The following is a 26,483-nucleotide window of genomic DNA, read 5'->3' as shown; positions in this document are numbered from 1 at the left end:
CCAAAATGGTTTTTAAATTTTCATTTTAATTATTAATATTACACTTCATACTTTTATAGAAAATTATCACAATTCCATTGATTTACTCTTCATTTTTTAATGTTTTATTTCTTACTCTTTACTAAATTATAGACCGCCCCAGGGCAGGGGCACTTCATAGGCATTTTAAATATTTTTTGAAAGAAAGAATAAATGTCTCCCAACTTTTACTCTAAAAAATTTTTTAAAATTTTATTTAAAATATATATGTAAGTAGGGTAAGATATTATGTGTGACTAGGAGCCTAAATTGTATCTATCAAGGGACAAGTAGCATAATTTATGAAGTATGTGTTTATTAAAACAAGTTTTAATAAGACAAAAAATTACTTTATTAAGAATTTTTTTGCCTCACATTTGCTTAAGTCCAATTGAAAATAATTTAGAGAAAATTTGATTACACTTTATAGATAATTTCCTTATGCTTTTTCTTGGTGAATCATTTTTACTGCATTTACTTTTTCCAATGTCAAAAACAAACCAAAACCCAAACATATTTGTAATGTTTTAAATAATGGAAGTGAAACAAAGGATCATCGCCCATGTGCCTAGCATATTAAAAATAAACATGAACTTTGTCTTGAGTGTTATTAAGTTGGGTTTTTAAAATAAAACCATGATAAGCTATATTAAAATTGCTTATCTCTTTGCCCTTGTCTCCAGCAAGTCTAGGCCTGAAAATACTCATCAAATAAATAAATGCTTACAATACTTTTTAAAACATCTTGAATTACATGTATTTGTTTGACATTTACTTTTAATTTTTAGTATATACAGCCTCTGGCAATTTCTCTTTAATCTTCTCTTTATCCTCCCTCTTCGCCTGCCACCCGATCCCCACAGTGATCTCTTGTCACAGTTGCTCTGCCCAGGTGTCAAGAAGGTGGACTACTGAGGTCAGGTGCCTTGGATGCTGATGAGGTGAATCTTTTCCAGTTCTTTTCTGTATTGTTGGGATTTTGGCATTCTGTTCCTAGCTGTTTTGGCTTCTCAAAGGAACTTCATTCTGGTACTAGAACCAATTTGCATCAGGGAAAATAAACTACTTCTTTAATATGTCTGGTATTGGTTCTGCTCCCTCCAGCAACACTGATCTGCCTCTGCTGAGTTCAAAAATCCCTGGACTTTAACTATTTGGAATACTTTTTACCTTAAGATCAAATTAATGTCTTTAAGGGAGAGCTGAAGGAAAGTGGTATAAAAATGAGCCTTTTAGTGTTTCTAACAAAACCCTCTGGGTAATCTAAAGGGCTATATGATATACTAGGATATACTCGCTGTGACTACTATAAGGTACTCACTACTGCGAGTACCAGCATAGGTACTGCATTGGTTGGCAGGAATGGGCAGAAGTAATAGCAAAGAAGCTGTTACTATTCTTGACCTCAGAAAGAAAGCACCTCAATGAGCTTAGACTGAGATGTAAGTGCCTTTACCTAGCAGGAAGCCCATGCTCAGACTTTGTCCTTGGACCCTATTTCTAGAAGCTATCATTGTGGCTTAAGTCACAGTTAGGCAAGTTCTAGGCCACAAAAAAATTAATAACTCTTTATTTGTTGTTCTCATATAGACAGTTACCAATGGGTATTCGATTACAATAATATGAGCATTTAAAAGTGTACACAAAAGTGCCTGGAATATAGCAGGTGTTCAAGTATGTTAAATTAAATAAACTTTTGATCTCAAAGTACTAGGCTCTACACCTCTACCACCACTTTTAACCACCACAAATTAGTGTGTAGAGTGTTTTTTGTTGTGTGTTATGTGTATGGCTTTCGAAGATTTGTGTGCCCTAATTGGCTAAGCAGTTGGTAACTTCTGATATGTGACTATTGTGTCAACTGAGCAGTACTTGGTGGTGAGATTTAAAGGGATTCATAAATGAAGGATATTTTGGGGGTGAATGGCTTAATATGCTTTGACATTTGGTTAATGTTTGGAAAGACTGGAATCAAGAAGTCCTTCCATTTGCCAGGAAATGAAGGAGCAAAGGTTCGGAGCTAGAAGTACACATAGTGTGATTAAAATATCATCTGTTCTTAACTGTTTACTATCAAACTTTTGTTGGAAGCCTATTCTGTGTTTGAAAATAGAGCTAGGTGCTGGGATACAAAAGTGAGAGGTGAGAATAATAGTAACTCCATTGTTAAAGGAAATTGTTGAGAAACTTGGTGAAAAGGAAGACCAGTTACCATTCTTCATGAATCTATAATGGTCATCTGGTGTGATATGCATGAGCTGCCTGTATAAATTGATATACATATCTGAAAATATCAAATGACCACATTTTAAGATTAGGATGAATCCTTCAAGGTCATGTTTACTGTTGGTACCATTCTCAGAGCCTTCCCACACTTCCATTTAGAAGTGTTTTTATGAAAGAATTAGATATATAAAAGAGCAGGCATAGATAAATATGTAAGCACATAATAGCTAAATAATAAGTGGTTCCAAAAAAATAGCACATTAGTGTATTTCCTCAAGTGAAAATGACAAAACAAATCACATTCAATGATAAAGTCATGTATGGAATCTGAGATATTTTGATCTTCTATTTCATTGTATTTTAGATATAATAGGGATTTGCTGCACCAATCATCCAAAAAATAAATAAAACCTTACAATTATTGATCAAAAGTGACAAAAGATAAACTCATGCCATTTTTAGGCTGTACTTTCTTAAGGTTATGCCTGTCTTTACTACATTATATACTAGGAGTTTTCACACTTTTGGGTCTTGGGACCCCCTTAAATTCTTAAATTATTGAAAAATACCAAGAAATTTTATATGTTATTCAAATTGATATTTATTATGATAGAAATTAAAGGTATTTAAAAATGTTAAAAGGCTGGAATGTGGCTCAGTGATAGAGCTTTTATCTGGCATGCACAAGTTTCTGGGTGCAGTACTAGCATGCAAAAAGCAAAAAATAAAAATAAGTTAATATAAATGTTAACATAAATAACATTTTTATTAAAATGACTGTTTTTCCAAAACTATCTATAAAAGAAAACAAGTGCCACTCATCTCACTATTTTCTATTTTTGAAAATCTCTTTAATGGATGGCTTACTAGAAGAGCCGACTTTTTAAATTGCTTCTGCATGTACTATTTTATGACTTTTTTGTTTTGGCCAAAGTATACAAGGAAAAATCTAGTTTCACACAGATGTACAGTTAGAAAAGGGAAAGTCTTTTAATAGGTTTTTATATAATTATTGATATTCTCCTTTGATACTATAGCAAAACTTGTCAGGTAATTTACTTTTGTTTTGCGTAAGAATGTCTACTATTTTTCAGGTTTTAAATATAAATTACAAGGTTTAAGTTATGCAACATGATTTTTTTTTCTTTTGGTTTTGTAGTTGTACTTGTCAAGTAAGACTTTTTTTTTTTTTAAGTGGCAGGTGTTTTTTTTTTTTTAAATTTCAGAAGTTATTATCTTACAAAGGAGCATAGTTAAGCAGGTAGGAAACAGATTCCCCATTATGAACAGATAAATCAGTCAAATCAAGTACTAATATCTTAAAGGCTAGATATATAATGCAGAATCTGAAAATATTTCAAATTTTTGTAGTTTACTATTTGAAAAATGATCTGTCTTGAGCATGCACAATCTTAAAACATCCTGCATTGGCCATTTGAAAATTTGAGTTACTGAATTGTACATAGCTTTAAATTGTTTTATTGTACAGTATTTTAAAGTCAAATATAATATCACTGTCAATTTTACTGGAAAATTCTCTAAAACACAGAAGCTGTTGAGCTCATTGTGGCATGCACAAGATTTACAAAATTGAAATTTTGCTGAACCTTGTATTTTCTCATTGAAAACAATGCTAGTTGCTTTCTTTGGCTCCTTTTGTTCATTCTCTAGAGAATATTTGCCAAATAGTAATGTCTGAATATCGAAATCAGTCTTGCCAGTGGATATTCTGAGTAAAACAATGTTCTGTGAAAAACAGGTAGGTAGCTGCAAATTAGATGGTCCCTGGCTTATCCTGGAAAAAGCTACCACATCCACCCATGGCAGAGATGCTATCTATATACTTTGCAATGATATTTAAAAGAAATGCAGGCAAGGTAGAGATTTTTAAAAACTATATTACTGCTTCATCAAGGACAAGTATGTGAAATTAATTCTTAAAAAAACTGAGTTGAGGAAATGAATGCAGTGATTATTAGTAAAAGTTGATGTTAGTGATTTTATTGGTTTTATCCACCATGGCTTTTGCACCATCAGTACAAATGGCAACATGGTAGAAAAGACAAATACCATCTTCAGTGTCATAGAAACCGTCTTGCCCATATGTACCCTGTGAAACTACACACTGAGAACTAGAGGTAATTTGCTTTGTGTTAAACAAAATGATTTGTCAGTTTCCCAAATATTGGTCTATATAAAAATAGCACTGTAGGCATAGACAGGCCTTTTTGTAGTGGTAGATATTTAGGGAAAAAAATTATCTCAGAGCTACTTGGAACATATCTATCAAGAAAAAAAGCTTTAGAACACAAGGTCATTTATGATTGCAAGTCAGGTAGCTTAAATTTTCACTTATACTATTCTCCTTTTCAAAATATTATTTCATATGTGATATTTGCAATTGAACAGACCATGTATTTTTAAATTGCTAATAGCACTTCTTATAATGTAGGCATTAATTGTTCTGAATAAAGAATTATCATCCTATATTTCATAACCCAGAGAATAATATTTACATGTTCTTGATCATTTCATTAGTTCATTTGGACCTCAGACAGAAACACCTGCATATCCTCAAGTACTTGGATTCTTAAAAGGAATATCTTAACAATTTATACCTGACAGAAATAAATGGAAAAATTACAGATAGAAATTCACATTAATTTTAATCTGATCTGGTAAAATACAACATTTGTATATGTGGATTGCCAGTTTCTATTTTTCTCTAAAAATATGAATGTTCACTCATTTTTTACTAGATAAGAATGCTATTTACTCATTGTCATTCTTGATATATGTACATATTTAGGAACTTAAGCTTTTCTGCTAACAAATGTCATGTCATAATTCTCAAGGATAGTAATACATTGTGATGGATTTTCAGTACACTACAGAAGCAGCCCTATTTGTTTAAACCCTAGTTTAACCTGATTATTAACAATTAAATTGTGTTTTCTTCTTACAATTAAAGTGTATTCAAATTTATTGGTCCCTTGCTTCACAGATTTATCTCAGTATGTGGTGTATTCAAACAGAATTTTGTATTTTTAATTAGGGGATTAGATAAGTAATTCTGAAGAGCCAAAAAAAATTGTTAGACATCACATTGCTTAACCATCTAATATACCATAAGTGTGTGTATACACGATGTTGTGGAAGCCATCTATCAGGCAGTTCTGTTTTTCAGGCAGTATTTTAAAAAGTGGACATGTGCAGAAACTGTGAGCACAATTAGCACCAAGCAGATAAATCCAGCTCTAATCCTGTTTACGGTCTGCATCAGACAGATGTGCCAAGATTGATTTAGACAAGCCCTAGGCTTACAGTAATATTTTTAAAAGTGCCATTCACTGTTCTATTTTTGTTAAACCTTTGCTAAATATTCTTAAGTGTTGTTGGTTTTGCTCTTCTTGTTAGTCACTGTAACCTACTTTAAGCAGGTCCTGCTTTGCTCTCATGGTGACAGGGTAACCTGCCAGGAGAGGTTATCTTTAGTCCCTGTAATTAAATTGACTTTTTCCCCCAAGAAAATATAACAATAGGAAGTGGGTGCTGAATTAAATAAATAGCATGATATCCAATAGACGTATACTTAAATCCTTTGCAAGAACAGATGGTCCCCAGTATCTGTGTAAGTAATGTGAGAGGACAGTTAATGTTCTGAAACAACTAGCAATAACCAATATGATACTAATGAACCAATAGATTTCAAATAATAAACCACATGCCACCAAGCAAAGTTATATAGCATTGGTAAAGATTTAATTTTCAAAATCTGCAAAAAAGTGTCTATAGATTTCCATATTTTTATCTACTCATCAAATTTTATTCCATACTTCTTACCAGGAAAAGGTGGGTTTTAGTATTAAGATAAAAGTAAAGTGATATTTAAAATATATGCCTTAAAATAAGTGTTTTATGAACTTGCTTTTAATCTGCAGTCTGTGTGTGTGAAGTCATACATGGAAATGTATCTTCTGCCTACAATTATGAGAGCATTTGCTTGTGGCAGAAACTAATACTATAACAGAGTTGGCTGGCATGAGATAGCAGTTATCCTGTGGAAGAAAATTTAAGCAGAGATAGAAGACCTAACATTTTTTTTTTCAGTATTTAGAAATAGTTTTATTTGTAAAAAGTGGGTTTTAAGTTCATTTGGAGCACAGAATGAGTCTTACTTATTCTTTAAGTAACACTGAAAATGGGCATAGATAAGTGGCCAATTTTTATAGACCCAGAACAAAGACTTCTCTTATGGTTTCTTTCCCCCCACCTCTAATTATTTTGTCCTAAATATTTATGTATTTTAGGAGTGTCCATAGAGTAAGTGTTTTGAAGTGAGGGTTGGGGAGAAATAATGGCCTCCTTAGATTTTTTAGTTTATCTTATCAGATGCTCTCCAAAACCTCCATCCTTTGCAGAGGTTGGCCTGTGGCTTCCACCAAGAAACCAGAAGATCCTCTTTCAAATCTAGGAAGCCATTTGTTCTGCTACCCCACAGAGTTCAAATAGCCTAGGAACTTCAAAAACAGAGACACAAACACAGCAAAGCACCTTCTAGTCTAATGACTGATTAAACAATATTTAGGTCCAGACCTTTAAGTGAAACCATTTTTATTTCAAGTTCACATAATTCTAACAAGTTTTGTCTCTGAAGTGAGAAAAATTTTCCTTAAAAATAATGTTATATGCACCTTCACTTTAGGCCATAATTATATTAAAAAATCAAGTGAATCCTGTGAGTAGAAAAGTAAAAAAGTAGATTTAGTGATACAACATAAATGATTAACATTACTGAAATGAGTAAGAGATCAGAATTTATACGGAAGGTATTTACACCTGAGAAATTTACATACCTGCTGAGAAAAAGAGTATCAAGGAACATTTGTCTGTTGCTAGACATTTGTAAAACCTTTTTCCTTCACAAGTCATTTATACTTATTTTCATTTCAGACAAAAACTAAACCTTCTCAATCTGTAGTTCTTCCCCTTAGTTTCTTCTTTTCACATTGGCAAAAGACCGATTACGTGAAAAGTTCAGATTTTAATCTGCAAGCAAATGCAAGGGAATAGATTAGAAGTCTCAGCAGAGAGAAGAGGAAGTGCTACTCAGATCCATACAGGGATTTTTAGAATCTCACTGCTGGCTGCTCCTGGTTGCTACAGTCTAACCGACTTTTTCCTTGAGGGATGTAATTCAGTGTCTGATGAAACTCTACTCAGTTAATTTATACATTTGGTGCCTTGCTGTTTTCTTAAGGACTGACTGACCTACTGTTTTGAGTAGATTAAAAAAGGGATAATTTCACTTGTAAGTAGACTCTAAGTAAAGTCTAACTCATAGAAGGAAAGAGTTGGAATGGCATTACCAGGACCTGGGAGAAGGAGAGGCACTGGGGAGACGTTGGTTAAAGGGTGTATAAGCTTCACTGAGGATAAATGAGTTCTGGGTCTATTGTATAAAAAGTTGACTGTAGTTAATGTATTGTATTCCTGAAAATTGCCACAAGATTAGATTTGAAATGGTTCTCACAACAACGGAAATAATTTAGCTTGATTTAATCATTTTACTTCATACACATGTTTCAGAATATCACATTGTATACCATGAACTTATACATTTTTTAATCTGTTATTCACACATTAGTAAAAGCAGGAAAAAAAGAAATCTAATGAAAAGCATTCTAAAACCAACAGTTGGATATTGGTCTAGATCAGATCAATAAATTCTTGAAGAAGAGGCATAAATAGTTTTGTTTTTAATAACATGATCCTTCCTTATTAATCTTATTTTTAATTTCTATAATTATTGTTCCCATCAATCCAAATATTAGAGTGAAGTGAACCAGATGCAAAATAAACACTTTCTACAAAGTTCTAGAAAAAAGCAAAAATAAGTCAGTAATAATCTAAATGGTGATAGTGAGGGATTAGCTGGAAAGTGGCTTGAGGGAACTTTCTAGAATAATGAAAAATTATTTTTATTGAGATAATGATTGTAAGTGTATATATTTGACAAAATTCAAACTATAACCTTAAAATATCTGCATTTGATTGAAATGAACTTGTGCCTCAATAACCAGCAGGAATGATGAAAGGGCCAATAAGTGTTTCCTTGAAGAAAGTCCTTATTGTCAGCCCGGCATTGTAGAAAACTTGTAAGGTCAGCCAAAATGCCTGGGTTCAAATCTTGGCTCTGCCCCTGTCATAAGTATGACCTTGGACAGTTACTTCAATTCCATCTTGAGTTTCTTCATTTTCAGGAAAATATAAATACTTAATAGGATTGCTGTAAGGATTAAAGGAGATGATGCATGTAAAGTACTTAGGGTATTGTCTGGCTAATAGCATGTGCTCATTAAATATCAGCTACCCTTCTTAGGGAATGGGATTTTTTAGATTAAAACAAAATGATCAGAAACAATTTTAGGATGAGCAATTACAACTAATCATAACTATTTCATTGTAAAAATAAATTTATGTCAGCAAAATTAAACACAATCTCATTAGATTACCAAGTTCTCTCATGCACATTAATATTTATATGCATATAAAATGTATTATTCTTATGTTTTATATTCACTATACAGAACAGTAATGGAAATGTATTATGCTATTTTGGATACTTTTCTACAAGTAATACATTTTAATTGATCTGTAGCATTCCATTATATAAATATATTTTACAGAACCAGTACTTACAGCACATTTAGGTTGTTTCAAATTTTGCCCAAATAATGCTTGGGTAAGCTTTCTTTTAGCTAATTGTGTGTATTATTTATTCTCTTTTGGTAAATTCCTGGAAGTAAATTGCTCGACTAAAACTATGCATATTTTAAAGCATTTTTATTTTCCATATTCAAATATGTAATGTTGATTATTGGAAGAGAAAATTATAGAGGTTTATAAGAAAAATCTAACCTCACATTCTCTATCTCATATCTCCCTCCCACCTTCTCTCTCACTCTCAAAAGAAAATTATGGAGGTTTATAAGAAATCTAACTTTATATTCCTTTCTCCCCCTTCTCCTCCTCCCTCCCTCCCCATGTCTCCCCCTGGGATTTGAATGCAGTGTCTGATACATGATAGGAAAAGCTTCATCACTGAGCTACATTGCTTAAAAGCTACATTTCTCTCTTTTAATAGGTGTCAATGTTAAATTTGTTGTGTAATTTTGCTTAGATTTCTTTTTTAAAATCTCTCGAATGAGAGTGTGATCAAATCTCTCAAACTACTTTCATAACTTTTATTCCTTTTATTCGTTTCTCTTAGAATTAATGCTTTTCCATACCATCATACAGAGCTCACACTGGCTCATTTGAGTTACAGAAGACAACTATGATTTCTTCAGCCATCCTCCCATTGAAGGACACAAATGTTTCTTTAAATATTTTTGCTATCATAAATGTTGCTGCAATTAACATTTTGAAATCTTTTGATACGTATTCCCAACTTGTTATTCAGTAGTTACCATTTTTCATTCCTAGCAGCACTGGGACTGCTTCCCTTTAGCTGTACCATCATTGAGCCTTATTTTTGATCTCATGCCAATCTAAAAGGCAAAAAGTGGTATCTTGTTGTTTTAATTTGCATTTCTTTGATTACTAATTAGGTTGAACTTTTTCATATGTTCATTGGTCAATTTGCATTTCTTCTTTTGTGAAATGCCTGCTTGGGTCTTTTATGTGCTTCTCCATTAAAGTGTTCTTTTCTTGATTAAATAGATTATATAATCATCATGTGTTGCAAGTATTTCTGTTCATTTGGCCTTTGCTTGTGACTCCCATTTATGGGTCTTTAGGACTTTGTAGGCATTGAATAATTTTTATGTTAATTATCTTGATCTTGGAATGTCTGTCTGCCTTTGCTGTTATGCTTGGGGCTTTTTTATTATGGTTATATACATTTCTAATCTGGAAATACTGGTGCATATTATGAGATGGGGCTCTATTTTTTTCTTTACAAAAAATTAAATCAGTTTTAAAGCACCTTTCACTTTTTCCCAGTAAGCTTAGATTCTATCATAACACATTAGAGAATTTTAAAAATCATATAAATGTTTCTCTGGTCCATTCATTTCTCTACTTAAAGACGTTTTTAATTATCATAACTTTATAAAATATACTTGACAGGGCACGATCTTCCCTTCATTATTTTTACAACATTTTTTTTAGTTAATGTAAGACATTTATTCCAAGAGAATTTGCAAATTACTTGATTAGGTTCCTTGTTCCTCCTTACATCAAAGAATATACCATTGAGATTTTGATTGAAGTTGTATTATAGTTATTAATAATGAGATTTCTGTCATATAAAACATGTAATCTTGGAACTTAATACATCTCCATTTAATTCTTTATTCTTAGTAAATTATAAATGGCTTTTCCCTCATTTTGCTAATTTATTCCTAAGTATGATATGCTAATGGATATGATATCTCTTTATATCCATATGTCTCCTTGAGTATAGACACATTTGTAACAAGCTTCCTTACTGAATATTTTTATTAGGTCTAATGATTAAGTTGACTCTTTTGGTTTTTACAAATATATTGTGATATAGTTACAATTTCAGCTTCCTCTCCCTCTACCACCAATTATTGTCTTTTATTTCATTTTCCTTATGGCATTGGCCAGAATGTCTAGAGCAATTGGGAACAGTGAAGATGATTCTATAGGTATTCTATTAGGTATTCTTATTTCTGGAAATTAGTCTGTTTTTTATTGTCATGCGATATTGGCTGTTGGTCAATATCTTTAAATTTTCAATTTTCTAAGAGGTTTTAAATTGGAATAGTTATTGAATTATTTGTTAGCCAAAATGAAGCACATGCATATGAAATAATTCCAGACTACACTACAAAACTTCAAATTAAAAGTAAAGAGTTTATTTTGCCCCAATTTTTCTTTCCCTCAATGGCTGCTTTTTCTTCTCTTACTTTTCTTCCTTCTTTCCTTCCTCTGTGTTCTTACTTGTTGTATGTTTTCCCACATAAAATGAAATTTATATGTGACACAAATTGTTGTAAGATTAGCCTAGAAGTTATTACCAACATAATGTGTATAAAGGGTTTAATTTTGAGATTATTTAAAGGATTTCTGCAAGTGACTAAAAAATAGACAACTAAATAGAAGTAGGGCAAAGCACATATAGAGGCAACTCTTGAGAAACTAAAATGGAAAGCACATGAAAAGATGTTCAACTTTGCTAATTGCTTGATTTTTTTTTTTGAAGAATACCCACAGATATAGCCAAAATCAAGTTTATTTAGGCAGGAATATGGTGCAGCTTATCTACACATCCAGCTGTGTGAAGCAGACACCCAGCAACACCCCCATACTCAGACAAACTTCCCCAGCTTCACAGGACACTGTTTACCACATACTTCTTTATATACTACAGAGTGAGGAGTTTCCAGGACCTTGGACAGGCCTGCTCCATTCATTGTTGAGAGTATTGGAAGTAGGTAAGATATCACTGAACTTTCTCAAGTGTTCTGTGAGGGAGGCCACAGGCCTACCGGTTTGGAAGCATCTCACATGATGATCAGAATGGAGAGAGAGGAGAGAGAGAGAGAGAGAGAGAGAGAGAGAGAGAGAGAGAGAGAGAGAGAGTGAGTCTGCTTGCCATATACAAAATATATATCACTAAGGCACACCCCTAATGACCTTCCTCCTCCAGCCACATCCTACTCACCTTCAGTTACCACTCAGTTAAACACTGATTGTGTTAATGCTACCATAAACCAATCATTTCACTTCTAAATATTCTTTCATTGTCTCACAGATGAGCTTTTGGGGACACCTCACATTCAAACCATAGCAATATTACTAACTTATTGTGAATGAGTTAGGTATCATATCCCTCTGGCCAGCTTTTCTAATATATTCTTCCTTATTAGAACTGGGACTCCTTGAAAAACTCAGATGAACTTGAAACCCTATGCTGTTATAAGAGGCTATTTTCAGAGATAGGTTACCAAGGTGCTCAACTGGAGAGACTTACACTGATCAGTGGGTGATATTAAGAGGGAACCAAAAATTTTAGTTAATTGGAACATTATCTGAAAAAGGACTTAAATTCATAATATGATTAAAGGGCACAAATGATCTAAAATATGCTAAAGCATTGTTTTCAAAGTGTGTTCCAGGGACTTTTTCAGGGATTAGTAAAGTCAAAGCTGTTTTTATCATATTACCAAGAATGTATTTGCAATAGTCACTCATTGTCTCCCAAGGGTACAGTATAATTCTGCAGAGATGAATATGTCTGACATCCTTGCTCTGTAGGAGTGAGTGTATGCATTGTTTTCTTGTTGTTTGAAAAAAAAAAGTCTCAACTTCAATTTCTAGTACAACAAATACAGATACTTATAACCTACACAAACAAGTTATCTGGGGTTCTTCATTCTTTAAGAGTACAAAGGGCTTCTGAGACTGATAGCTTGAGAACTGTACTAGAGAAAAGTCAATCTTACAATACAGATTAATTGATTAGTATTATAGAAAAGGGAAGTCAGGGTGAATCATTCAATTCATAAAGGTATAAAAAGGTTTTGGCTCAAATAGTGCACTCCTTTGGTTAAAGTGATTATAATAATAGTGATGATTATTTTCTGAGATTATGAAATGTTTTGCTACACAAAGAAAAGCCTGCTGAATTGATATGTTGGGGGTCTTGTGTCCCTGAAGGATGGAAATGGATTATAATCAGAGCTGAAACCTGAACTTTCTAGAGAATGTCAGGCCTGAAAAATGGACTTTGGGTTCTCCTTATCCTACTAAACAATAGGATAATCTTTGAGTGAAGGTTTTTCTATTGCTTTCTTTTTTAGTGGTACCTGTGCTTCATAATCAATCAGGCTATGATTTACAGAATGATTAGAGAAGGCCCAAAACTCCCAGAAATATGCAGACAATGAGTATCTTGGAGTGCCTCAAAGTCCTCATTCCAGTCTGAAGACAATTGCATACTTCAAGGAATGAAGAAGCTGAGACAAAGCTTCTACTTTCTATTGTTTTATCTGGTTTTTAATCTGTTTTTATTCATTACTTTTTCTATTTCGGGACACATATTTTGCATACCTAGTTATGTGAAGTTGGATGAAAAATATTACAAAACTTGCAGGACATTGTTACATTTCTATGAATATTCTTGTGCTTTGTAAGTTACTTGGAAGCAGAGTAATGCTTTTGTACCTTGTTTTGTAGGCTTGTTAGGTGGCAGCCTTTGGTCAACTCACTGATGGGACATTACTCTTTTAAATATTCTCCCCATTCTCCCATGAATTTCCATGATTTTCCACTTTGGCTGGTTGGATGCCTATATAATCTGAAAACTGTTCTCATAGTCCTGTGAGTAGTTCTTTCCCTGGCCTCAGGTGTTGACTAATACTTGCTGAAGACTTGACACCTCTACAGATATTAAGTGCTCTCTGTGAAGCCTTTTCCTTTCTGGTAATTAGCCTTATGAATCCTTGTCACCTTGATATCTTGGACCCCTATTTCCCTCTCTGTCAAGAAAGACCACCAGGGTTCCCCTGCCTCCATTGTGGACTGGACACACTCTCCTGTAGTAGATTGGGGCAATCATGTGGTGCATTTTGTTTGTCTTCTCTTAGGGACCACTCTCTTCCTTTGTTACCTGAGGTCCAGTGTCTTAAACACTGCTTCTTCAGGTATCGTGTGTGGTTTTGTGGTGTTTCAGGTAGAAGTTATAAACAATCCATGTCATTCCATGTTGATCAGAAGCAAAAGTTTTGAAAGTTGCTCACACACACACACACACACACACACACACACACACACCACTTTAAAAATAAAGTCTGATTGTGGTTAAGATTTTTGAGTGCTTTTCTAGATTGACAGGAATTCCTATGTTTCCTATTGACAGTAATCATACATGTACATCCTTTTTGCACATGTGTTACTTTTCCAGGAGGGTTCATTTCCTTTTCTTTAAGATTGCCTTCAACAAGTTGGCATAACTCACTTCTGTGAGTGAATTCTGGGTTTTTTTTTTTTTTGCATTATTTTGTCACACATAGTACAAAAGAGCCCCTTGCATGATATTAATTTATTACTACAGTGTTGCTCAGAATTCTTCATACATTAAATGTTCTAATTCTGAATATTGTAGGCGTCGTGTGGCAGAAATGCCCTTCATTCATCCTATTTTTCCCCCTCATTTTGGAAAATAGACCCATTTTTTTTCTTCCCTTCCTGTCTCATGCAGGGACAGATGCAAAGGGAAAGCCACATAATTAAAAATGATAAAGATTTTCTGGGTCTTAACTATTGTGCATACATAGAAGATATGGATGTAATGGTTTTGATTGAAGAAAATAAATTTTCTTTTCAGATAATTATAAATTTGATTTGCTATGTAAAGAAGAATCTCTTGAGCTCAAAAACATATTCTCTGTGAAGCTGAAGCGGCGTTGCTCTGCTAAGCAGCCAAGAAGTGGGACTTTACTAGGCATCACACTTTTCTTCTGCCTGAAAAAGGAACAGAACAAATTAAAAGATTGCACCCTTGATCTTATTAATTTAAGTGAAGACCACTGCGATGTATGGTTTAGACAGTTCAAGAAAATTTTAGCAGGTAAGTACTCCCGGGAGTTGTTTGTTTGTTTGTTTGTTTTTAGTTGTAGACGGACACAATACCTTTATTTATTTATTTATAAATGGTGCTGAGGATTGAATCCAGTGCCTCACATATGCCAAATGAATGTTCTACCACTGAGCCACAACCCCAACCCCATCCTGGGAGTTTCATCTATTTGATGTAGATTATGAATATACACATGCTATATTTATGGGTACAAACAACACTTGATTCTGTTGATGGCATCTTACTATTCCTAGTATGTTGAGTGTGTTTATTATAAGAGGGCATTGAATTTTGTCAAGTGCTATTTCTACATCAACTGAGATGATTATCTTTTCCCCCTTTATTCTGTTCATGTGGTATATTACACTGATTTTTCATGTATTTAACCATCCTTGCATTCTAGGAACAAATCCCAATTGGTCTTGGTGAATAAGCTTTTAATGTGCTATTGAATTTATTTTGCTCAAATTTTATTAAGGATTTTTACATCAACGTTCATAAAGGATATTGATGTGTAGTTCTTTTTTAGTATCTTGGTCTGAATTTGGCATCAGGTTAATGCTGGCCCAATGGAATGAGCTAGGGATTGGCTCTTGAGTGACCACATTCACAAAGAAGCTTCTATAATCTCAAATAATAGTTTTTAAATAATTTTGTTCACTTTCAAGTTACTTTTAGAAGCATATTTTTATATTCACATCTTTCAGCTTATTTTAGAACTTTTTTCTTCTAGGCACATATTGACAGCATAGTTTGTATTCATGCCTTGAGCATTTGAAAATAAGAATGTTTTGAAGATAATCTTTAAGGGACTTTACTTTTTACTGTGTCAATTGAGAGTTGTCTATCTTAGGGTAGATTTTTCTGAAGGTGAACATCTAAGAACATGCTTATTAGAATATATCTCATAGATGGACTCTGTATCTGAAATTTCTAAATGGCACTATTATGTTTTTCACACTAAACAAAATAATAAATACAATGCAATTTGGATTTTTAAATGTTATCTAGTTAAAATATGATCTGATTTTTAGGGTTGATTTATTTTTTTGTCCTCATAGGTTTGAAAATATTGCCTTATTTCCTTTTAGCCCACTTTTTTCCTTTTTGCCAGATTGACCAGGGTAGTGGCAGCTGGTACTGCTGATGGTTTAGTTTGGGCTTGGATGACTCAGGAGAAAGATGGGTGCCAGATAACGAGCATGCACACAGAGATGTCAGAAATATTCAGGTCCAACATCTATGATCAACATCATGAGGACCCATGCTGGTCACTGGCAGGCCACTGCTAAGGTTATACCCATAGAAGATACCAATAAGCTGACATGACTGCATTAAAACTGGGAAGCTCTGCTGCTAAGTAGCCCCATCCTTCTTCATTATCCCCTTTGGGATCTTCAAAGAGACCCGATTCTTTCAAGAGGGCAGGAACCCACAGAGGCCATAATTTAGTTCATTCCTGAAAATGGAGAAAAATCAGTGTAATTAACTAAAAGCATTCCACTTTAACAGTGGGACTTTTACACTGTTATTCAAATTCATGTGAAAAGATAAAAGGTTAAAAATGAAAAATGAATCATTTCAATTACATTTATTAACATGACTAGTTATTCATTGGACTTGCATTGTCTGTAAAAGAAGCATCAAACTCTTCCTCACTCTGAAATCCTGATAAATCTCCCAGGGAGCTTATAAAAAGATGGCTAAAGCAACTTCTTTAATATATCTCACCAATAAAGCCAAAAGCAAGTAGCAGAAGATATCACAACAAAGCTCAATTCAGTAAAAGCAATTTTATAGGAGTGTGCCTAGCCATAAGCAAACAAAACAGCCCCCGATACACTGTCCAGATATTCAGCTTAATGATGTTTTGGTTTAATTTAATGTTAAAATCTAGACAGATTACAGAGATCACTAAACAACTTATTATCTAGGCTGTCATCCTTTGGGGATATTACTTCTTGTACTTTTGATTTTGATAAGAGTTGGAGACAGTAAAATATATAAGGTCATAATCTCTGCATTGGTCCTGAAGTAGAGTTAATTTGCTGATTAAAAGCAAATAGACTGACTTTTAAAACCAAGCAGTGCAAACAAACAACACAGGATTGAAATATTCTAATGAAAATGAAAACCAAGACTATCTGAATAAATGACTGTCTCATCTCTACATCCAAGGAACAGGGAGTCCTTATAGGAGGGGTCAATTTCTTATCTCCACTCAAAAGCAGTTCTGGGTCAACTTCATTGTGCACAAGTGAACAGCTGAAGCACCAAGACTCTCTGCCACTCATTATATTATATTGGTACTTCCTTTTTAAGATTTTATCCTCAGTTTTTCTTGCTATTTCTTTCATGTTCAGATCCATGAACTCCAGGTGTTTATTAAAGTGCCTATCATCTGACAGTCAAATACAACTGGATCAAACCTCTTTCCCTTAGTGGAGGAAGCCCTGAGTCCTTCTCAGTCTGAGATAGGACTATTTCGTACCTTTACCTGGTCTTCTCTGGCTCTGCTTTCCAAGGAGTTGGGTCTCCGTTTGTATTATCTCCCCCTCTTATATCCACTGTCCCTGTTATTTGATAACAGTGCATCAGATTTAGCAAATGGTGATTGATCAGTGTTTAGCCATCCCTGCCCCCTGAAAGAATTCCTCATCTAAATAATTAGTGTTTAGAGCTAACTTTAGGAGGTGATGAATTTTACATCACAAAAAAATATATTTGATTCACAGTTAAATATTAGGCAATTCTATTTTAGGTACAAAGACCTTGCTTTTAACTGGTTTTGTTGATGAAATCAATAGGTTGTTTTCAAAAATTGCATTGACTTATTTTGGTTTTTATCTTTATGTAGCAAAGAGATTTTTTTTCCTGCAAGCCTTTATATCTCATCCCTTTTTCACTCCAAATATGAAAAACATGAAGAAGGAAGGCCTTCATATCTCAAGGGGTTGGTCTTTTAGTCTAATTAGTGTAACAATAATTTTAGCATAATTTAGATATTATGAGTCATTTTCAAATATGCACATTTTCTCTTTGAATCAGAGCAATGAATAGAATGTGATGAATTTTTAAGAAAACAGACTGGCAGTACTGGGGGGGGGGTGTGTGACAAAACAACCCTCAAACACTTGTGATTTTAAGACTTAATTGACAAAAGGTGACCAGATAATTGTAGGTTTATATATATAAAACAATCTTAGAAGTCTATTTTTACCAGAAAACAAGTTGGCTCCTTTCATGTTCAACAATTCTGAGTGCAATTGAGTACAGCATCTTTTTTTAATTCTTAATAATAGAAAAGTCATCATAACTTCACGACAAGTGGGCAATAGAGGTTCATTCATCCAACACACATTTTGCATTAGACTCTGTGTTAAGAGTTGGAAATACAAAAATGAAGATGTACTCTTATATAGAACTCTAATTCTATATTCCTGTATAGAACTCTTTTGCCCTGGATACAGAATAGACAATTCATTGTATTAAAAAATGTATTAAGGGCAACAATGATGATATGAACAATTGAATAGGGACCACAACAATTGATTATTGATTTAGAGATTCAAACATTTTTTAAGTAGTTTAGATTATGTAGTTGTGTGGTGAAAGCAATTGAACATAGTCTTTCTACTTTTTTATATACCTGTGATGCAAAGATAAAAATGCATAGACTTTAAATATAGCAAGAGTATACAATAGGTAGGTTGACTTTTATCCATTTAGTGTATGAGCCAGTTTCTGCATATTTGAGTTTCCTAGAAATGGTGACTTATGAACTCCTCTGAACACACTGAACCAAGCTTTTCCTTAGAAACAATTACCTAAATGTTAATGGATATTCATAGGCTTTCTGGCAGGCACCCTGTATGGGAATAAAGAACGCAGTATCCTGCAGGTGATATTTAGGGTCCTCAGAACTTGGCAGAAGTCAAAGAGAGAAATGAAATAAAATAATGGCAAAAGAAAACAAGAGTTCTAAAGGATTTGCTCAAGTGACTTGGAGAATAAAGATGTAGTTCATTGTAAAACACAGTTGACTCAAAAGAAAATATTCTATTCTTGGCCCAATGGGATGTACTACATGATGCAACTGGGGATGATGAACCACGGAGCACTTTGAGAGGAATTTATGAAGAAGGGGAGAAGAGTTTATGAAAATAAATGAAATCACAAAAGCAAGTAGTACAGATTTTTTTTTAAAAAAAAAGCAGAGTATTACATACAAAATCTTGGGGACATGCTTATATATTAAAATACAAATGAAAAAAGAGGAAAAAATGAAAAAAATGGTAAAAAAAAATTGAAGAACCCTTTTAGCATAAGACTGTAAAATTTTTCAAAATGGATGAAGGACCTAGGAATTAGACCAGGGATTCTATACCTACTAGAAGAAAATGTACGCCCAATTCTCCGTCATGTCAGCTTAGGAACCAATTACCTCAACAAGATTCCTAAAGCGCAAGAAGCAAAATCAAGAATCAATAAACTAAAAAGCTTCACAGCAAAGGGAAAAGTCAAGAACCTGAACAAAGAGATTACAGAATGGGAGAAAATCTTTCAAACCCATACCTTCAAAGCATTTACCTCCAGGATATATAAATAACTCAAAAAACTTAACATCAAAAACCTAAATAACCAAAATCAATAAATGGGCAAAGCAACTGAACAGGTACTTCAAGAAGAAATACAAATGATCAAAAAATATGTAGGGGCTGGGGATGTGGCTCAAGCGGTAGCGCGCTCGCCTGGCATGCGTGCGGCCCGGCCTGGGTTCGAGCCTCAGCACCACATACAAGCAAAGATGTTGTCTCTGCCGAGAACTAAAAAATAAATATTAAAAATTCTCTCTCTCTCTCTCCTTCTCACTCTCTCTTTTTTTTTTAAAAAAAAATATATATGAAAAAAATGTTCAGGGGCTGGAGTGATGGCTCAGTGGTGGAGTGCTCACCTAGCATGCATGAGGCACTAGGTTCCATCCTCAGCACCACATAAAAACAAACTAATGTATCTACCTAAAACTAAAGATATATAAATAAATAAATAAATATTTTTTAAAAAATGTTCAACATCTCTAGAAATTAGAGAAATGCAAATTAAAACTACACTGAGATTTCTTTGCATTCTATTCATAATGGCGTTTATTAAGAATATTAGTGACAATAAATGTTGTCAAGGATGTGAGGAAAATGATACACTCATATATTGCTGGTGGGACTGAAAACTGTGCAACAACTCTGGAAAGCAGTATGGAGATTCCTCAGAAAACTTGGAATGAAACCACTGTTTCACCCAGTTATCCCACTCCTTGATTCAAAGGAGTTTAAAATCAGCATACTACAGGGGCTGGGGTTGTGGTTCAGTGGTAGAGCAATTTCCTAGCACAAGTGAGGCCCTGGGTTTGATCCTCAGCACCACATAAAAATAATGAATAAGTAAAATAAAGGTATTGTGTCCAACTACAACTAAAAAATAAAAATAAATATTAAAAAAATAAGCATACCACAGTGACTCAGCCACATTAATGTTTATACCAGCACAATTCACAATAACTAACCTCTGGAACCAACCTAGGTACCCTTCAACAGATGAGTAGATAAAGAAAATGTGGTTTATATACACAATGGAATATTATTTATCCATAAAAAGAATGAGTTTTGCTGGTAGATGAATGGATCTGGAGACTATTATGCTAAGTAAAATAAGCCAATCCTAAAAAGAAAAGTTGAATGTCTTTAATATGTGGATGCTACACACAACAAGGGAAGAGAGGGAGAATAGAAGTTCATTGGATTAGACCTATGGGAATGAAGGGAAGGAAGGGGAATGAGAATACGAAAGTCAGTAGAATGAATCAGAGATACTTTCTTATGTTCACATATGAATATATGACCAGTGTAACTCCACATCATGTATGACCACAGGAAGGGGAAGTTAGCCACGTGTGGTGGCACACACCTGTAATCCCAATGGTTCTGGAGGCTGAGACAGGAGGATCACGAGTTCAAAGCCAGCCTCAGAAATGGCGAGGCGCTTAGCAACTCAGTGAGACCCTGTCTCTAAATAAAATACATAATAGGGGCTGGGAAGTATTCTGGTACCATAAAAAAGCGGGGAGGGAGGAGTTATATGCCATGTATATATAATATGTCAAAATACACTCCACTGTCATGCATATCTAAAAAGAACAAATTTTAAAAGCCACAGCCGAGAAAACAGCCATGTTTTAGAATAAAGTCACCTTATTATAGAAGAATCCTCATTGATTGAGTATATTTGCAATATAATGTGCTAAATTCATTGGTCAAGAGTGACATTACAAGACTACTGTTGGTTCCTAGTAGCCAAGTGAGTATTGAGCAATAGAGTATATATGTACTTAAAAAAAAAAAGTGTTGAGTTTTGTTTAGATTTTTCTAATTTTAACTAAATGTAATAGTTACCCAGAGACAAGTAACAAAGTATTTTTAATATACATTTGGAAGAGTTATTTCTGATGTCATATTTTTGTTTCATTTCTAAATGTTAATTTCTTTTTCTTTAACTTGTTCTAATTAGTTATACATGACAGTAGAATTCATTTCGACACATTGTACACAAATAGAAGATAAGTTCTCATTCCTCTGGCTATACATGGTGCAGTCACACCAGTAGTGTAATCATACATGCATAGAGGGTAATGCAAGCCAGATGTATTTAATTCATTTTGTTCTTGTAATGTATCCTACTCTTCTATATCAAAAGCTCAATCAGCTTTGAAATATAAAGCATAAAGGAAATGGGAAAGTTATTTGTTTTTCTTTCTAAAGATGTTTCTCTAGCTTATTAGATGTCAAATCTGTGTTCTATGATTTCGGACTCAATAGGATGCTCTCTCCTTGAGAGCAAAGATCATGGCTTCTTAAAACATTGATTTTGTTTAATACTTACATTGTAGTGTACAAGAAAATTATAGTAAATTTTTTGTTTTTGTCAAAGTTGTATCATTGATTAAATGAACAAGGAAGATTTTTTCTTAGCAGGATAATGGAATAATGTGACACTCTAACTTAATTATGCTGCCAGGCAATGTGCTCACAGGAAAAAATAAACTGGAAATCAATATCATAATGATTACTTTTAAATGAGCAGTTGTTATATGTCAAAAGAATGGTAGCTTCAGACATTTGGTTGTACATTATTTGAATTGTCAGGGCTTGTCTCCTTAGGGACAAGTTATTTTCTGCAAGGATGTTATATTTGAACTACAAGTAGTTTTTCTTTTGAAGTTTTGAAAATGAAATTTATGACTCTGGTTTTTTACCAGCTGAGTTGGACATTTAAGTGACATGTTTCATTTTTAAATATGTTTTTACGATAAGTATACATACATGTTTATTAATGTGGAAACTGAGTAAATATTTTTTGATCATGTGATGTCCACCTCTTGCAGTAACTCAAAACAGGGGTCTGTGGAGTGTGACCACTGGACCTCCCAGGACTTGCTTTTGCAGTGTAGGCTATTCATATTCCACTTACTCTTGAGCTAATTGATTTATATTTTCTATTTAGTGAGGTTTAAATGTGGCTTTATTTGAATACACCTCCCCAAAACTAAAGCACTTGAAAATCTCAGATTAAGTCATCCTAAGAATGCCAACCTGTTGGCTTATTATAACCTGTTAAGCCTTTTTATTTACCAGCAGGCATATAGAGACCTCCAAGTCTTCTAATTACCCAAATGCACACTTTTGGCAACTCCATCATTGACACCAGCAGAGAATGTCTATTTAATTTTATTCTTTTCAATATATGTTTATTCTTATAAATTTTATTCTTATAAATATATGTTTAAATGTGTCTTTTTCTATAATTTTATAAAATATTGCTTATAAACCAATTTGCAAATAAGAAACCTACATTTCCTTAAACCACTACTGAAATTGAGTTTAAAAATTTTATTCAGTTATTTTTTTTTCCTTTGAATTTTCCATCGCTTTCTGAACTGGACAGAAAAAAACAATGAAATTAAACTAGTTTCTATTAAATTCTGACTACTAGCACCACTTAACTTTTCCAAAGTTATCAAAATATTAAAAGAAATTTTCCTTACTCCAAACCTCTAATATTATAAAATTTGTAGTATAACATATATAAAGTATAAAAATATGGAAACATAGTTGTCATGTGAAATCTGCTTAATAAAGGAATAGGAAGAAATTTCTCTTTCTGATGAACCTAGAGCATGCTAGTTTGACGTTGTGACCCATTTCCATTTCAGCAATTAGCAGTGTGAGAAATTCGCCAAAGGAAGAATCTGCAGACACAGCAAACAGTAGCATTAGTTCCCTGAGAACTTCATGTAATAGGAAAAGGGGAAAAGAAGAGAATATGAAATAAGTACATTTTAAAATGATCAAAAAAAAGAGAAATTGAAAATATAAAATAGGGTACTATTGAAAATTGCTTTTTTTCCTTTTACTGTGGCATACATATGAATTACTTTTATTAAAAATTCTTCCTTCTCAGGACATTGCCATTCCTGACAGTTTTGAGAGGTTCTGACTGATAGGTCTGGGAGGGCACCAGTCATTAATTCCTTTAGAAGACCCCTCAGTGAGTGTGAAGTGTTGCAGGGCCATGAGCCATGGAAATTGATTGTTTGAGCCAACACATTTTGATTTAACAAACATGTAGAAACCTGCATGCCATAGTCACCAAAGACACTTGCTGGTAGGTTGTAGAACATTTTATTTCCTCATCATTTGACATGTTCTTAAAGGTCAACCAGTACCCATTTCTGACAGAGTCTTATAAGGTTGTCACTTGTTTTCCAAGACTTTCCTATTTGTCTGTTTGAGAAGATTCTGGTAGAGCCTGAAAGAGCTCACCAGGGGTTTCCTTATTTTTTTCCCCCCTAGCATCAGCTCTGACTCACAGCTACTACCCTTTTAGTGGGTAGCAAGCTCTAATTTGTCCTCTAGAAGCTACACATTCTAAGGATACTTGGGATTAGTGACACCAGGCAATTTTGCCAAGGGCTTCTCACCAGCCTCTGTAGTGTTTTTATCCTGATAAAGGACTATATTTTTGTATGTAATTGATTATAATTATATTGAAAAGAATAATGGATATGTCATACAAGAAAAAAATATTCCTGCTTCAGTCATTAATGGAGTATCTTGAGAATAGAAGTGGAGTGCGTTCATTCTCAAATATGTTATATTCATAACTTTTCCTAGAAAGAGGCCCTTTTGACTATGTTTTTTGTATAACTGAACTTCTTTGAAGTACTAATTTAGTACTTTCTCAGATCTTGTCATGCGATTATATTCAAAGTGCTAAATGAAGATTCTCTAAATGTTTCCAGTAGAGTGCTGAATTAAGTTTTCATGCTGTTAAATAAATTAGTTATAATTTCTTCCTTTACCGAATATTAAAGAAGTCATCATTTTAAAAATTTAAATCCTAATGATAATGGCTGACATTTATTAAGCGGTTACTATGTGCCAGACACTTCCGTAAGCAACTTTTATGAATTATCTCATTAAATCCTCATAATAGCATCAAGAATTACAAATATGTTCTCATATAAAAATGGGAACAAAATTACTTACTTTATGAGTTTTGTTGTGGAGTTTGAGAAATTGAAATAATGCATGACTGGTAATAGTGAAATTAAATTATTATAATTATCTATTAGAATAATTTTCTTATTTGATAAGAAAACTACAATAATTTTTTAAAAACTAAAGTCTAAAATAGTTTTAAAATTGTTAATCTAAGGTTTAACAGCTAGTAGGTGGTGTAGGAACTTGGTGCAAATCCATATATATATGAAAATCCAGAGCACAAACCCTTAACCAATGTGTCATTCCTGCCAGGGTGGTGGTCTACTCTACAACAGTTTCATCACATTCATGGTACTGTTTAGATTCTATCCTAAAAAAATAGATTTCATGAACTTGTCAGGTAACATCTACCTCATCCTGTTTGAAGAGTATTCCTCTCATGTTCTTTTCCCAACATTGTTATTTAGAACTCCATTGTGATTTAGAACTTGGAGCAGGCAACATGTGGGGCAATAAGTAGCATAATGTGTTTCTTAGTACTTATACAAATGTCTCACCATGACTGTCACTGTTAAGATTTCTCAAACCCCTTGCATGAATGTCTTGGGCATTATGTAAGAGATGACAGACATTTCTCTGTTAACCTAAAGGAATTTTAAAAGCACATGTAAAAACACTGGTTTATGACTTGTTTTATATTTATCAGAGTTTCCTAAACAAAATACAAATGCTATAAGTTGATAGGAGAGATTCAAAGTTGAATCAATCCTTACATGAGAGTATAATGTATACTCACTTTTTCACTGCAAATAAATGAAAAGTAATAAAGCAGCATTCTCCCAGTGTGTGTAAGTAGGAAATACATATTTCATATTAAATAACAAATTATTAAGCCCCCTGGCATCATTAGACTACCATTAATGGTAATACAATTGTGTGGTGTTTATGTAGATATTGTATGTAACTTCAGGAATTTTATTACACTCATCTAAGAATATATTTATTGGTGTCCTAGGTAGGTAGTTGAATATTTGCAATGGGTACACGTTGTAGTATTGTTATAATAGTGATTTTCAACAATTTTTTTCTTTATCATCAAAGACAAAAACCATCTTCATTTTGTTAAAAAAAAAACCTTAAGTGGAAAATTGTGCATTTTGAAAATGCTAATTTTGTTTCTAATAGTCTTACACCACAGTTTGTTTGTTTGTTTGTTTTCCGCCAATGAAAAGAGGACAGACAAAGCCTATTTGTGTGGTCAGGTTCCAGGGCCCTTTGCAGTTTCTAATGCCAGGCTGTTTTCTCCGGTTCCTCAATGCCTTCCTATATGTTAATTCAGTTCATATCATGAAGTCAGCTGACTGGAGAGAGAGAGAGAGAGAGAGAGAGAGAGAGAGAGAGAGAGAGACCACAAAGATGACTCTGATATCCTGCATTTGCGGATAGGAGTATCTGGAACTAAAATAAAAGAGTAGTTTTAGGAAGGAAGATGAGGAGTTCTCCTTCTATATAAGATGAGTTAATGTTTCCTTGGGGTTGTAAAGGAGATTTTAAAACATAAACCTGCTTTAGCTGGCTCCTGCAGTCTTTCAACCTATTTACAGTAATTTGGGGATATTTCTCCAGACTGTTAAAGTTTGCATCTTGAATAGCTCCCCAGAGTCCATGTGTTACAGATTTGGTTCCCAGCTTGGTACCATGGGAAGGTGTTGAAAACTATAAGAGGTGGAGCCTAGTGGGAGCTTTTAGGTTATTGGGAGTATTGCCTCAGGGAAATATGAGATCTTTATCTCTTGTTCTCTTCTTTTTGCATTGGGCCATGAAAGAAATGGGCTTCCTCTGCCACACATTTCTGCCATGATATACTGTGCCCCCACACATACAAAACAATTGGGTCAATTGGTCATGGACTGAAACCTCCAAAACTATCCTGGAATAAATTCATCTAATTTGTAAGTTTCTTATCTCTGGTATTTTGTTTCAGTGATAAAAATCTGACTAACAGAGAAAATTGGTACTGAGGGTAGAATTGTTGCTGCAAGTATACACGATGGTGAGGAAAAGCCTTTAGA

At 33.7% G+C, this 26,483-nt stretch overlaps 1 protein-coding gene across 11 annotated transcripts in view; it reads left to right on the top strand.

The window, feature by feature from the left end:
* Cerkl (CERK like autophagy regulator) overlaps nt 1-26,483 on the top strand; it is a 111,902-nt gene that overhangs the window by 31,505 nt on the left and 53,914 nt on the right. For 10 of the 11 annotated variants that reach the window (XR_013424185.1, XR_013424186.1, XM_078017699.1 and 7 more), the window contains exon 2: nt 14,606-14,848. The exons of the other annotated variant lie outside the window; for it this stretch is intronic. Coding sequence is in view for 8 of the 10 variants with exons in the window: in XM_078017699.1 (XP_077873825.1) it covers nt 14,606-14,848 (243 nt within the window). In the remaining 2 variants the exon portion in view is untranslated. The remainder of the gene's footprint in view (nt 1-14,605; nt 14,849-26,483) is intronic. 11 annotated transcript variants of the gene reach the window in all.

The sequence above is a fragment of the Ictidomys tridecemlineatus genome, chromosome 7, assembly GCF_052094955.1.
Source record: "Ictidomys tridecemlineatus isolate mIctTri1 chromosome 7, mIctTri1.hap1, whole genome shotgun sequence".
NCBI classification, from domain to species: Eukaryota; Metazoa; Chordata; class Mammalia; order Rodentia; family Sciuridae; genus Ictidomys; species Ictidomys tridecemlineatus.
The sequence above is the reverse complement of the archived record's forward strand: the minus strand, read 5'-3'. Positions and strand labels throughout refer to the sequence as shown.